This window comes from Metopolophium dirhodum, chromosome 8, assembly GCF_019925205.1.
Source record: "Metopolophium dirhodum isolate CAU chromosome 8, ASM1992520v1, whole genome shotgun sequence".
Lineage (NCBI taxonomy): Eukaryota > Metazoa > Arthropoda > Insecta > Hemiptera > Aphididae > Metopolophium > Metopolophium dirhodum.
The window spans coordinates 13,500,652-13,517,121 of NC_083567.1; the positions used below are offsets into that span (position 1 = coordinate 13,500,652).

Genomic DNA, 16,470 nt, shown 5'->3' on the forward strand with positions numbered 1-16,470 from the left:
TAATAATAATTATAATAATGTACCTAACTCGTCGTAATAATAATTATTGGTGTAAGAGTGGTGGTGACTGGTGATGGTGGTTGTGGAGTGTATAATGGGACATGGGTGTGCAATTTCTAAACGGCTTCGCTTGGAAATTATATTATCGTCATCCCCACCGGCCAACGGTATCGCGGAACAGGTTTTCAAAGTACTAAAGACGAATAAAACTATTATCGGTGTCTGCATTCAATATTATCTAATTCTCGGCTGAGATGTGGTCGCTTTTTGCGCACAATTTTTTTTTCATAATTAAACTACCTATACCTATGTACTCGTTTGTGCGCTGTAGTGCTGTACGAGAAACGAGTCCGCGAAAATAATGATACGACAATAATATTATTATCCTAGGTTCTAAATATTAAGAGGACGTCACACCCGGATGTGTTGTATCCGTCTCATAAATGTACAAAATAGCAAAAACTATTTTGCGCGGGACAATTTTACTCTGTATTTATAGTAAAATTCCACAACACATAGGGAAAAACTTTATCTGTGTCGTAGTGTTTTTATTATTTGGATAACATAAAATATACATTTCAAGTTATCGGTTTAAGAACATTAGGTTTTTTTTTTCAACTAATTATTAACAATTAGTGATTAGTGTTATCAAAAAAATTAAAACAATACGGCACAAATAAAGTTCTTTCTTATGCGTTATGGAATTTTGGTAATTCTACAAAAAATACAGAGGGAGTAAAATATTGTCTCGCGAAAAACAGTTTTTGCTATGTTTTACAATTTACATTAAGTGTAAGACGCAGACAGCATGTTGTGACGTCCTCTTAATAGGCGTTTAAAGACATACTATTTGCTCATAATTGTACGTAGCTTATTTAGGTAAAATATTAAGTATTAATATATATTATAATATATTATAGTAACTATATTATTTAAAAAATATTATTATACTTCCCGTTTGGGGAAAAAATTATAACTAAATAAATTATTTAACGCACCTTCAAAACCATCAGGAACATAAATTTTCAATTCAATATTACAGAATAACATAGGAAGAGCCATTGGGAAATTGGCTTCTGATCTTAATGATATATGCCTATAGCCAGCTTGTAGACCATCCAAAGGCAAAATTCTTTGTCCTAGTAATTTTCCATTTTCTTCATACACGCCAATCCTCAGAACTGCTAAATCTGGTAACACTACCTAAAATACAATATTATAGAAATTAATATAATATATACACTTGATGATCAAACATTTTGTGCATATATTACATTTAACAATTTCAAATCTTTATACTACACTATGTATGTAATATGGTAAAAAAAATGCAAATTACCTTTCTAAATAAAAATGGTTCTTCATTGTAGACTGGATTCAAACCATTGCTAGGTACCATCCGGGTACGGAATTCTTTACGTATAGTATCTGTAGGAAGGCCATACATATCAACTTCAACGTAAGTACCAACCTTCTTGTCAGACAAAAATTGGCCAGCAATCACTTGAACTGAACACTGGGCAGCAATCACCCCATCCACAGGAGATTCTGCAAATGGATCAAAGCTTCTGTCTGCTCTGCGCATGAAATCTGGTTTCAATAAGTATCCACAGTTACCATTGTATTCAAATTTCCCCTGATTAAGTTGCATAGGCAAATCAGCAGTTTGAAAATTTAATGATACCATTTGACAACCAGCATTCCAAAAAACCTAGAATTAACATTATATTAATATTAAAATGATAAAAAAAATTGTTAAAAGTTGAAATACATAATTTTGACATTATTAAGTTATTATGATAAAAAATTTGTAATATTACTTGTGGCATATAGTTTGAAGAATCAGCACGGGTTCCTTTTGGATATATACGGCTCATCTGTCTTTTATTGTAGTTTACAAATTCAATTGCTTGAGATTTCAAATACCCAAGTCCGGTGTTTTCAGCAAAGGAACTCATGTTATGATGAATATTCTTTTCTTTAAAAATAAAAAGCATTTATATAATACGATAGTTTGTGAGTGAAAATACTACATTATTTATTAAACTTACTTTCAGCTACATCAAAACCTTGAAACTTGATAGGCTGAGCATAATTAACCATTGAAGATAACCACGGATGTACATTTGTAGTTGATCCAGTATATTGTATTGGCGGTGGAGCCTCGGCACCTTCAGTACCTGTTCCCACATCGGGTACTTCAACCTTGTGTTTGAAAAATAATAATAAAAATAATGTAATGATATAATATGGAAATCAAAAAATAATGTTTGATAGTGGTTAACACGTTCAACGCCGCCCGTGATTTCAGAAACGACGGAAAAAACAAAAACTAAAACTTTTAAATTTAGAGTTCACTGTCAATGGCCTATCTTAGTTTCAGTTTATAAAAAAATCCGATTTAATTATAGCATATATAAACATACGTTTTTTACGCGGTAACGAGTTACTGGCCCATTGGAATAAACTCTGTTGACGCGTATACGCGTCAGCAGCGTTGAATGTGTTAAGTATGCAACGTGCACATTTGACTTATATATTGTATTACATTTATTATTAAGAAAAGAGAAAGGGGTGTATGTGTTTACTTATTACAAAAAAAAAATGAAATAGTATCAGGAACTAGTGATCAGAAAAAGGTGTAAATTTGGAATTATATCAACACTGCTATATACACTCCTACCAGAACACACAAGTCAAACAATCTTAAGTCTTTGGTGACATATGAAGTCTAAATATAATATTAAGACAAATGGTGCAATCCCATTATTAGACCGGCAACTTCACGAAGAGAGCAAACTTCTCAGACATACTGTCAGCTTGAACAACGGCCTTTAAAGATCTTATGAATAACATACAAGAACAATTTAAACCTACTTAAAAATGAGTTAAATATTTTATAAGCCCGGTAATATTTTGTTAGGAAAGACTTATATCATATGATGATCATCAGATACTGGCAATAATTAATGATAATTATAATAATAATAATAATAAATAGTAATAGAAGTATATAATACCAATTATTCTTGAAGCCTTGTATTACCTTTTTTTCTTCAGGTGGATTTGAAGTCACTGCAGTTGCATCCTCTTTTTCTTCATCTTCAATGACAAACTGACCTTTTCTAAACAGCTCTAACTCACTTTTTTCAACTTCTGTCTTTAATCGTTTATTTTTAATCATAATTTTCCTTTTAAGTAATGATGGGGGAGGTAATGCCACTCCAGGATCACACTTAAAAATAAAATATTATTAAAACAAGATTGATAAGAATTAAAACAAAAATGTTTTACTTACTGGAAAATCAGGTAAGCATTCTCTCATTAATAAATCACCAAGAATTTCATCACAATATTTGGCAAGTTTGTATTGTTGACTCTTGCAACAATGATTCTCAAACGATAAAATAATCGGGTAGTCAGATGTTACAAATGCCGTATCACGAATAGCATAAATTACATCCTAAATGTAATCAAACAAAATACTTTTAATCATCTAAAATTAAGTAGTCATAATCATATCCCAGACAGAAATTTTTTGTTTAATAATATTGTTATAACATTATAATCATGAATAATATTAGTATAACATTATTATAATTATTATCGTTACGAAATGGTGTCCGCTATAATATAAGATAATGTTCATAACATGCTTATCGTATTGTTTTTAACTTTTATGTATACATAGAACTCAAATTATTTTTAAAAGAAAACAAAAATAATAAGATCAATTTTTTAATAATTTAATTCTGGAAAAACACAAAATTAAAACAATTATTATTCAGTATATTTTAACAAGAAAAGGTAGCCTTGAATTAAGCATTATATAAAATATTATACTAAGCTGTTAACCTAACTTTGACAAAAGTAACAAAGATCGATCACACATGTTTGGAATTTATTTTAGAGCTAGATTAGGTAAAAAAAAATGTAGTAACACTAATTTTAATGATTTTAAAAATTTGCATTTTGAAATTAATTCACATTGGCTCATTTTTTTTTTTTTACATTACTTTAAATATTGCCAAAAGAAAAACAATCATTGTACAATATATATATTACAATTAAGACATGTTGAGTTCTAATGGTTAAGATTGTTTTGTGCACTATCTGCTTATTCTGGAAAATATACCTAACATACATTGCATTGTTAAAAATAATAGTCATACCTTAAATAGGATATCTGTACACATGGCTTTCCCGTGGGTAATAATTGGTTCTTCTTCTTCGCCTTTACCATCCCAACAATCAAGTTCAACACATCTATGTATTTTCAAGGCAGGTATTAAAAATCAAAATTTAATTTAATTAAAATAAAAACTTAAATTTTCTAGAAATAGGCTCACCTGCATCCAGCTAAAAGTGTTTGACGGTACATTTCGACACTAGACTTTCCGCCAAATTGACGTCCAGATAAATATGTGTTATGAGATGAATTAATATAATAATGAGCTAAAGGTTGGTCCATATCCATGTAGAATTCTAATCGATCCAAAAACACTGGTGCATTTTCATCAGACATTAAATATCTTATGAGACCTTCTTTTGATAATTGCTCTAAAAAAATTATTATTACTTTTATGCTGGCTTGAATTAAATATTAAGTATTAATTCATATTATATTGAATGTAACCATATAAACACTAATATTAAAATAATAATAATAATAATAATTATTATTATTATTATAATTTATGGAAAATATAGTATTATGTAGTAATACCAATCACAATATGGATGCTGATTTAGATCTCAAAACATTTGGCAATAATTTTGTACGTAAGTATTACACAACACTTAGTAAATGTCCACATAATTTAAGTAAATATTATGAAAAAAATTCAATATTTGTGCACCACAAAGTGACCACTGAAACTCAATTTGTAGTTGGCAAAAAAGATATACATGATTGTGTTGTCCAACTGGACTACAAAGGATGTAAAACCAATATATTTTCAGTAAACACTCAACATCTTTATAACTATATAGTAATAGTTGTTGTTGGTAACCTGACTAAACACAATTGTGACGAGAGAAAATTTTCACAGACAATCGTTCTGGATCGTAATACTAAAAATGAATATATAATAAAAAACGACACACTTTTCTATTTAAATCACAAAGAACAGCTCAATATAGGCAATGACAATGTAATAAAATGCACAAGAAAATTGAAAAATCAAACATATAATAGAAAAATGAATTCTGTGTGTCAATATAATAAAATGTTATATCCGCCTAGAAGTAATCAGTTATTTGTGTCTGGTATACCAGCCAATACAAATCCTCAAGACCTGAGTCAGTTTTTTGAACAATATGGTCAACTATATAGCCTGAGAATCATGACGAGAAATGTGAACTATGGTTTTGTAACTTATGCTTCTTCAGAGTCCACACAGGCAGTATTACAAAACCGGCCAATAACATACCCAAATAAAAGTGGAGTGTGGTTAGTCGTCAAAGAGAAGAAGGAGTCATACCAATACAAGGATAACAAATATCTTCCAACTAGTCATCAGTTGTTTGTAGGTGATATTCCAGTTAATGTGAATTCTGATGAGTTGAAACAATTTTTCAGCACGTGGGGTTTAGTAGTGAACGCACAAATTATAACCACAGAGAAAAACTCGGAACCTACTACAGAAATTGTGCCCGGATTTGTGACTTTTATGACAGCAGAGAGTGCAAAAGAAGTGTTAAATAACCAACCAATCATGTTCCCCAATCAGAATGGTGTAGTATTAAATGTAATGGAAAAAATGAGTAGAGCGCAGAAAAAGAAAAGTATTGACAACGAGGAATTTCAAAAAAATGTGAATGATGACAGTTCATTATTTGTATGTTTTTAAATAACTTAATAAATGTTACACAATATGATATACCTAAATCATAAAATATATCTGCCTGAAAATAAACATATTATATTAGTTCGAGTAATCCAGTTAAAATATTTCATTCTCAGAAAATGTAATTTACTAATTAAAATATTATAGCCATTTGCATTATTTCAATAAAATATTAACTTTGAAATTGCTTACTTTCATTCTTCACCTCTTCAGATGGTTCATAATCGTTGATAATTTCAAGTGCTCTCTTTTCATCATACAAAGGGTATAATATTTCATTTAAACGAGGATCTCGTTGTTTCTCATTTAGGAAGGTAATAAACTGATCCAAACTAATATTTTCAGCTTTTCCTTGAGTGCTAAAAAAAAATTTATTATATTAGTATTTTTATTTTTTATTGATTTAGAGCATGGCAACTATGGCCATTAGCTATTGAGGGGGTTATAGTTGTAACGGTAAACTTTAGGCCATTAGATGGTTTTTTTTTAAATTGTGGAGGAGGGTACTGTAGAGTTTTGGTAAACACTAAATTAGTATTGAAAAATAGATAAACAACAATATTTAAAATTAAAATTAAATTGTTTTTTTTCTAACTTTTAATTTATTTAGTAAAAAAAGTTAATTTGATAAAGAATCCCTGAGACACTTAATTTCAAATTTTCAATTAATCTGATGCTAAAATGACACTTCTTTAAGGAGGTTCTAATAAGTGTAATTTTCTATATATTAATATATAATATCATCACATAATATACATTGTACTCATCACAAAATACAAAAGTCAAATTAATGTTTGAGTCCTTGTAGTTTTCCAGATTAAACTCTGTATTATATAAAAATGTAGCATGATTTTATATAAAATAATCAAAGTGAAAAAAAAATAAATCAAAGAAAAACGTAACAAGTTTTTTTATATTGACACTGTAAAAATAATTTTATAATTTTATACTTACATTGACTGGAAAAGTTCTTCAATATCATTTCTAGGGCATATCTTGTGATAAAGTTCATAGAATTTATCAAATGTGAAATCTGATGGCTCAATAGTATCATTCTAAAATATTAATAAAATTAATACAGATATAATTGTTATTATTTTAATTATTATTCAATCTACTATACTTTTCCACTAGGCAAGTTGAGATCAGCCAGACACTGGTAAACCATTTTTTCAGTTTTACCTGAAGCAAATGTTCTAGCGATTACTTTTACAGGAACTTTACCTTTCGGATCCACCAACATGCCTAATCGCATCCAACTATAACATATTAATATTAACACAAAATAAGTTTATTTCATATTAATAATGTATATTCTATGTAACATAAAGTATTATAAACTCACTGTTTCATAAGATTGGTCCGTACACAAACGTTGTTCATTTTGTTGTTATGCGTAATCTTACGAAGACCTTCTTGCCATTGCTTTATTGAAATAAAATATACATAATAATCAGGAATTTATTTAATACTTATCGTAAAATATTTTAAATACAAATTCATATACTTAAAATTGTTCATTACAATTTTAAACTATTAAAATAAAAAAATATTAATAACATTATTATTTATAAGCAAATTAATTTATAAAATTAGTAATCAAAGATCTATATTAGTTCAAGTTTCATTTTTAGTTATTAAATTATTATAAGTTAATAGTTTATATTTATTAATAAAAATAATCAATTTTAAATTGGAAAATTGTTGCCTATTTTACTTGCTACTGTACTATTATAGTTTTTAGATTTATAATATTAGTTGTATTTAAAATAATGTTATATTTTGTTTTAATTCAAAAATAAAAATGACATGATCATAAACAATAAATGTTGATTTCTAAATTGATGATGACGAATATATAAAAATAATAATTCAATTCAGTAGATTAATATTTAAATAAAGTTAAATAATTTAACTTTTCGATAAGGTTTTCGACAAAATTTTTACACATAAGAAGAATTATATAATACATACAATAATTAACTACAAAATGATTTCAAATGTAGTATACAGGGCCGGATTGGCCCTGCAAGTTACCGAGTAAAACTCGGTGGGCCGCAACAATTATGGGCCGTTCAAATCACGAGGGGCCGCGCGGACTGAAAATATGTTAAGAGTTAAAAGTTGAAGAAATAGACTATAAAATAAAAAACTATGCATGAAATAAGAACGTACCCAAGGGCCTCCAGTTTGTAAGTGGGCTGGTAAGTACAGAAAACTTTGAGGGCTGAATTTGTCCAATGCGGCCCTGGTAGTATGAACTAATTATTTGTATCATTTGGTACATATTCAATAAATTACTAGCTTATTCGCTTCAGTATTGTAATATTAAGTAAGGTAAATAAAAATGTAATATAATTGTGATTTATTTATTATTTCCCTGTGGAATTAATAAGTTATACAGTTATAACTGTTACTCGAATGTGGATGATTCCAAAACACATTTGTGAAAATGGAACTTGTGCATTGTACAACTTGAAAAGGTATCTTGTATCCCGTTAAAATTATTTTTGCAAGGTGAATGATGCAACCAATATATTAAATTAAAATCTATTGCTTTTTGTGGATAAGAAGCCTATCAAGTTAATATTTGGTAAAGAACTGTAATATAATTTATCAGTTACTATTTAATATTTATTGATATGAATAATATACTCTAGTATATGTTAAACGTTGCTAATATAGAAATATATAGAAAAACCATTAAAATACTAAGATATTAATTGATATACATTTTTTTTCAAACAATTTGCAAGGATTTGGTTGAGTAATATAATGCAGCTCTCAGTGTTTTCATTACACTATAGTTTTGCATTGTATTAACTTATAATTTCTAAAGTGCGTAGTAAGGTTCTAGGTAATATTATCATTAAAATAATTTTGAATAATTTGTTGGGTAGTTTAATATTAATACATAATTTTATAAATTAAATAGTGTTAAATGATGTAATTATTCAGTATTGTTTACTTTAGCTGTAGCAGCATCTGGACAAATAACGTGCTGATAATTTATGTTGATGTAATCCGTGTTGCTGCATATAGTTAAGGATTTCTCTTCCAAGGTATCACCATGTTTATTTATCAACTGCTGCTGTTGTCGGGTATCCTAAAAACAATACAAGTATTTTACATTGAGTGTGAGTTTTCACATTTTTACACACACATTCTATCTTGTAAAAGTACAACATAGACATTTTGTAATCAGTAGAACCAATATAGTGTACTTTGCTTTAATATAAGACTGAATTTACCTAATAGAAAACTTATTGGCAAGAACATTATCTATACGTAAATATTGTTTTTTTCTATGATGTTCTAATTTTTAAGCTAGTTATTTTCATTATTACACTTATTCCTTACTTAAAAATTGAAATATTGAAAAACTCACACATAAACATAGATAATGTTCTTTGTTCTTACTTTCAAGTTTGATATTAGGTCAATTCATAATTTATAGCTAACAACAAAAAGTTGGGTTTGTTGTGCTTTACATTTGTTAGATGAAGAAAATAAATGCGAGTATGGCACCCTTTTAAGGAACAGTTCAAAACTAGGCCAGAGAACAAGTGAAAAAATTGTGGCCTCATAATGTTAATTTTAAAGTCAACAATTTTTATTTAAAAATAACTTACTTTAGGTAATCCTCCAGAGCGTATGTCACTGACCTGGCACAACTCAATGACGTCCCCATCCTAAAAATAGAGAAATATATTTAGAAAAATCTAAATTACAATTATAAATATACTTAATTATTAATGATTAAATAACAAAAATAATAATGCAATTAGATAAATATTTGAGTTATTTAAAATCATTGTAATAAAAAAATACATTTTGAGGAAAATATTATATTTAAAAATTTAAGAAAAAGTATTCAAATAAATTTTAAAAAAATGTTAGTACTATTGTGTATTTATTGTTTTAAAATATTGCTTACTCGATTTTCGCTTTTCCAATAGATGAAAAATCCATATTCGTCAACCTTAAATAAACAGCCATTTTCGATTTCAACGTTATCTTTTTCTTCAGACCAGCGGTCGAACAAACAACCCTGTAGCAACACATCAGGAACTGGGATCTGCCAATTGAACTCAAATTTCTTTGTCATTGCGACCGATTGGCCGTTATGTTCACGTTGTGTTCATGGACTATTGTAACAAACAAGTGAGTAATTAATCAGAGTCAACTACTACGAAAAACAAATTTAATGGGTTTTTAAGTAACAAATTAAAGAGCAATTAAGGTTGAGATGGATTTTTGGATGCAATACATTTAATATCATACCTATTATTATTATGTAATGATATTAAAATTGAAATTGGGTAGGTATTGAGACATTATAGACATAACAGAAATGTACTTTTTTATGCCATAAGACTAAATGAGATGTATCTAATAGATAACCTAAGAATATGTTTTAACAACCAGATTAATTATAATTTATAGGTGTAAAACTTACTAGTTTAAAAACATAGATAGGTATTTTAAGACTAATTTTTTGTTTATTTATTTTTATATTTACTCTTCAAGAAGCTATGAGTACCCATGAGTTCACAATTTTAAATACAAAATAATTTAATAGTGAATACATATATACATTTTTTTACAATATTTATGTTGGTATAATGTAATATAATGTATAAAATCTTGAAATTAAATATTACAATTTAAAGCTATAAAACTTTATCATTAACTACCAAAGTCATCATCTAATTAATGCATTAAGATATGAAATAGCCCTAAAATGTACTATATGTTTGTCTATATTTTGTTCTAGTAGTATCCAGTGCAATTTTTTTCAAGAATCTTGAAAAAGTTAGGTGCTATGTTTAATTTTTAATGATAATACAGGTACTGTACATTTTTAGACCGATTCATAAGTAATGGTTTATGTTAATTTTCTGTGCATGGTTGGTACTTTGAGATTATATATTTGTCTAGTATTATATCTGTGTTCAGTTTTAAAAGTGAGATTATTTAACTATAAAAAAATAGGTATATTATATAACGAGGTATCTATACCTATTTTAGTAGGGATGGCTATTAGAAGAGTATCTAAGCATGAAAACATATTAGTAAGATGCATCTACCTATATTTTATGAATAACTAATAAATTGTCATTCGTAATACCTAAGTACATAACTTAGTAATAACTTTATGAAAATAAAACTTGTAACAAGAAAAAAAATGATTTAATTAGGTAAGTGGGGGGTATTCAATTTAAATATTTAATTAAATTCTGTACCTACACAAATTTGAGAGATAAAGGTATTTGATTTTATTTATCGACAATCAAATTAATGGTTTAGTAACATAATGCATATTATAATAATTAGTGGCTAGATTTAAGAATGTACCTAAGTATTCTTTAAGCACCATATTATGTTGTAAAATGTTAGGAGTGATTTTTGACAAAATACAGTAGGTAGGTAGATAGTGCTTTTAACTTCAAACTTATTGGTATAAAAATTAACAAAAAATAAATAAAATTAAGTGAACAGTGTGAAAATGATCGTCCTAATTCCAAATGTTGAGTAAACATACTTAATATAAAATTATAGTAACATTATAGGTATGGCATGTTATGGGTACTTTAAGCAGTGACTAGAAAGTGTCATTGGTCGAATCCAAAGAGGTCCGGGCAGGCAAATGGGGATCTATGAGTTCCAGCCGTATGAATCGTCTAACCAATAGGTCGCAATATGATTGGCCGTCAGTAGTCATCGCAGGATTGGGGTACCTACGGCATGATATTATTGCCTACGGTAAACGAACGACGTGTAGAACCTAAGTATTATTACTCACGTAGGTATTCCTTTTCCCTCGGCAACAACGACCAAGTATCCACTAACTACAGACGACACAAGCAATTGGGTACGACGTCAATCGTGTCCCGTCCGTCACCCGCACCGGCGCCCCGGAAATCTTACAGCAGTTTTAATGGCCGTCGGACGTTCCGTGTCAGCAGGCCCGTCGGCGAACACCACCGCCGGTGTGGCAGCCGTCATTCGGCGGCGATTCGGAGGGCCACGGGACGACGACGACTATGATAATGCTTAACGATAATGTAGCGTAACAACGGTGGATATCGATCGGTGTGCGCGTGCGTCTGACTCTGACAGGACGTCGTGACAACCGCGATAAGTGGAACGGACAGTTTGTGTGAGAGAAATAAAAACAACACAAACGTGAAGCGAACGAGAGGAGTAAACAATAGTATATATTTTTCAAAAACAAAACATCAAACGAAATCTCGGGGAACCATAATAACAACAAACTATTGTCCGCTGTTATCGATCTTATCAGTGAATGCCGCAATCAGTAAGTTGTGGTCGTCCGTCGCCGGCCGCGGTCGCGCCATTTTTCGTACCACTGTCGCGCGTTTCAGCTGCGGAGGCACCCGCGGTAGTCATCAAATATTCAAATATCAAAATGTTATAATAGATCAGCACAATACGTTAGAACAGTTTTTGTTGAAAAATATCTCGTCGGAAACTTATCCCGACTTTACTCGACGGAATTTTTTATTGTGGTCTACTGGAATTGAGTTTTAGATTCAATCACACTGTTATGTGTGTTTTTTTTAAAATTTATTTTGTGTCTGTTCGTACACGATAAGTAGTTGAAATAATGCTTTGATTTTCCGCTTCCATATCTTTTCCGATGAGAAAATGAATATTTGGGAGGACAAATTTAAAATTCACAGTAGTTTTTAAAAGCACTAGGTAAAACAAAACAAAAATTAAGGAAAATAATTTTAACTTTTCACTCATAGTTGGTTTTCGTAAAAATTGATTTTGATTTTTGGTATAACTTTAAATAAAATTACCGTAGATACTTGAAATTTACACCATATGTTTATTTTATGATTTTCCAATACTTAATCAAATGTTCAAAATATTTTGGCTCATTTTGAATATTTCAAATTTTTAAGTTTTTTTTCTTATATCAGTGAATTCGTGGGGTCAAAAAGCTTTAAAATTTAATTCAAGGCTCCTCAGTCCTCGCATATTGTTACATTATCAGTTTAAAAATATTAATAATACATGGGCAAGATTTTGTTTTTATACCTGTATTTAAGGTTTAAATTTTGGCAAAATATATTAAATTGAAAATGTACAAAGTATTTTGCAGTTAAAAATGTATAAAATATTAAATGTGTATACTTAGCTAAAGATAAACAATTTAAAATAAGATTCCATGTAAGTAGTTCACACTGTAATCAAAAAATCCAAAAATATATAGACCACGGTGGCGGATATTATAGACACAGTTTTTTCAGTTTAAGTCAAGTTTGGACGGTATTTAAACGAAGAAGAAGGATTTTAGTTTTCTGTTATAATTTAAAAATAGTATTCGAGGTACTTGAAACTTCCAAAGTAGGTATATTGTTATATACAAATGTCAAATAATATCAATTCCAGTTACCATCTACCGTATCAATAATATATAATAATCTAAATATAAATTATATTCTAAAATATCCTTGGCTGACAAACGTCTCCGCTCAGAATCGTTTTTCGTATACAATGATGGGTTATACTTATATCATTGAATTCAAATTTAACACCATCCATTACAATGACCCTGCACTATTGTAACCTATACTGTACGTCTGTACATCAGAGCGACACCCGCACTTTTCCATACGTATCAATATCATATTACTCTGGAATCGTAATCCGTTTGTAGTATATATCATGTCGGAAACAAACGCGCTTGGAAAACGTAATATTCAGTAGGAAACATAATACTTACGTGTTACGTATATAAACTATAAACCATATTGGTGGAACTGTAATACCCACTGAAGAATTTATTTATTATTAATATTTACGAAATTGTATTTGCTCAGAAGCTTATTAACATGGAAAATATTTCGCTGGAAATGTATATTACTGTATACGGTATACAGCTTCGAATAAATACTTTTCCTACGAAATAAGTTTCAATTAAATAATATTTTCAAACGACTTTACTTCAAAACTAATACGTTTCAGAATAAATAAATTTCCAAATAAATATAGTTTTAGATACCTAATATTTATACAATTCAGAAAAAAAACAATTTCTGAATTTTTGCGTTCCGACCAATAATTTTCTAAAATAGCAAGAGCTGGACAAAAACATGTATTGACTGTATGTGAACATAATTTTGAAACAATTTCCATTTCGGCGGCGTAGGTACTATGTTAACAAATTTAATGATTTGCAAAAAATTGTTTATTATCATTGTGTCAATATTATTATCTTTAATAAAAATAATGTTTATGGCCTCAAAATTAACATTTAGCTCTTTTCGTGTATACCTATCGATGATTATATGTGTTAACTACCTACAGTGTGTCAGTGTCCTACACGTTTAGAGCATGTTTCAAAAAACGGATTTGAAACATATTTTCAATATCTTCCTGTGTTATATTAATATTATTTAAAACAATTTAATTTCAAAATATTATCAAACGGTTATGAACACAAGCGCAATTGTCCATTCGTTCAATCGTATTCCTTTATAATATAATATTATGATATACGCGCGAGTAGATACGCTTAGTCTGTGATATTTTTTCCTCGTTATAGGTAAGACGTGCTTTATGTTGTCATTCAGAGATGTATTATACCTAACTATATATTATATCAATTATATCCCTATATTATAAATTATAATACCATCGCGATCCATTGTCCATGTCGTTGCTGACACTATAATATACATTATTATTGAGATATTCAGATAGGTATTCTCCTCCACGTGATTCATCATCATAACATTCATAACCATTCATATTTCATACCCGCCGTATAGTTGGGCCACACAATAGCACAACGTAGTAATATAATATTAATAATAATAATAATATGTAAACGTGTAAATAATACAGTTGATAGGTAGGTACAGTACGTCAGTACCTATAGGATACATTATGCATATGTAAAGTGATTCATTTAACTGCTGCAGTAATCAGTAGGTATCTAATCAGTAATCACTCTTCATCATCATTATCTCAAATAGAACCTATACAAGTTTTCGCAATATTCACAGCTTTAGAATAATTCAATGACATATTAAAAAACGTGTCGTTTAAGAAAAAATAAGCCTAAAAAAGGCGTAACGATATAACATAGAAAATATTATGTAATATTTTCAAACATTAAATTTTATAATCAATTAGGTACTTACTTCAAATAATGAGACAAAATTATTTCAAAAACCGTATCAATTTTTTAAAAAGTAACGCAGAGTCTAAAAACTTCTTATTTTGCTGGTGGTTATAGCATCGACTATATGTGTTAAAATCACAGAAATGTACGCCGCAGTTATAATATTAGTTACATACCATTATATATTATTTATTGTCTATTTGTACATACCTATATTTTGTTTTTTGTTTATTGGTCTTGAAATTTATACAATTTCTGCTTCGACAACTTGGTCATTAGCATTACACTATAAACATAAGTACATTATATTTATAATGTGAAACAGAGCAAAGAAAAGAAATACCTATATTATGTATATTTTGTTATGATAAGTTGCAACTAACAACTTATGGACGTTTTACATTATTGTTATATTATGTCATTGTTATACTCATGTAAAGAGTATTTTTTTACTGATGTCTAGTATCTTTTTAATGATTATAAAAAAAAGAATCATCAGTAACAAAGAAAAAAAAATAGGGGATAAATTAAATGGAGTCAAAATAAAAATGAAAAATACTTGTTTATTTACATATTGTTATGGTCAATTTTTTTAAATATAATTTAAAACTACTAGAACACACAGTTGAACCAATGTCAAAATATAATTATATTTTTTAAAACGTTGACCACTATTTTTTTTATTTTTAGTTCGGTATTACCTAATATAATATGTATTATAATTTATTATAGTATTTAAATTTACTAAAAATAAATATATATATTTTTTATTATTTTTTAATATTATTCTATATATCTTTTTATAAACTGTTATCACGAATAGTTTCATAAGTATAAAAAAAACATTCATTCATTCATATTTAGAATACCTAGGTGGCTAGGTATAGATACCATCAAAAATAAATATTTTATTCCAATATTATTTTAATTAAAACTAATGATGCGTTTACTTTGAAAACTGATATAATTTGCATAGTATTAATTTATTATGTACATAATATATATCTCAACATAAGACATCTCAAATCATTAAAAATAAAATTATTTATCTAATTGTATGAATTAATAACTGTAAATAATTGGATGGCGTGAAGGGTAGCCCATCTATCTCCTAGTTCAATGCAATTTGTTATCTCTATCTCCTCCGAAACTGCTGGACCAATCTTCATGAAACTTAAAATATATTTTCATTATTATCTGAAGAGTACATAGATTAAGGTTGGCGTTAATTAATTATGATTATGATTATTCAGATTATTTTGGAAAAAACCAGGCATTTTTCACTTTTGGCCTCCTAAAATACTATTAATAACCAGATCGAATTTGCTACCTACCAGAATATTTTACACTCAACATTGAGGGTTAAAGTACAAACCTTGTCCCAAAAATAAAATGCTCGTCTATAAAGCTATAATAGTTATCATATTTGCTCGTACGGCATCCAAATCTGGGGTCTAG

At 28.6% G+C, this 16,470-nt stretch overlaps 1 protein-coding gene across 4 annotated transcripts in view; it reads right to left on the minus strand.

Moving 5' to 3' along the window:
- LOC132950362 (1-phosphatidylinositol 4,5-bisphosphate phosphodiesterase) overlaps positions 1 to 16,470 on the minus strand; it is a 55,938-nt gene that overhangs the window by 3,439 nt on the left and 36,029 nt on the right. For 2 of the 4 annotated variants that reach the window (XM_061021783.1, XM_061021782.1), the window contains exons 2-16: positions 9,787 to 9,997; positions 9,482 to 9,541; positions 8,818 to 8,955; positions 7,195 to 7,274; positions 6,973 to 7,108; positions 6,804 to 6,904; positions 6,042 to 6,208; positions 4,350 to 4,560; positions 4,173 to 4,266; positions 3,299 to 3,463; positions 3,047 to 3,235; positions 2,052 to 2,205; positions 1,821 to 1,978; positions 1,340 to 1,711; positions 999 to 1,203 (exon numbers count right to left, since the gene is read on the minus strand). In XM_061021783.1, the coding sequence (XP_060877766.1) occupies positions 999 to 1,203; positions 1,340 to 1,711; positions 1,821 to 1,978; positions 2,052 to 2,205; positions 3,047 to 3,235; positions 3,299 to 3,463; positions 4,173 to 4,266; positions 4,350 to 4,560; positions 6,042 to 6,208; positions 6,804 to 6,904; positions 6,973 to 7,108; positions 7,195 to 7,274; positions 8,818 to 8,955; positions 9,482 to 9,541; positions 9,787 to 9,957 (2,401 nt within the window). In that variant the 5' untranslated portion in view covers positions 9,958 to 9,997. Of the gene's footprint in view, positions 1 to 998; positions 1,204 to 1,339; positions 1,712 to 1,820; positions 1,979 to 2,051; positions 2,206 to 3,046; positions 3,236 to 3,298; positions 3,464 to 4,172; positions 4,267 to 4,349; positions 4,561 to 6,041; positions 6,209 to 6,803; positions 6,905 to 6,972; positions 7,109 to 7,194; positions 7,275 to 8,817; positions 8,956 to 9,481; positions 9,542 to 9,786; positions 9,998 to 11,655; positions 12,136 to 16,470 lie in introns of those variants that run through there. The other 2 variants (XM_061021781.1, XM_061021784.1) reach the window with 2 other exon arrangements.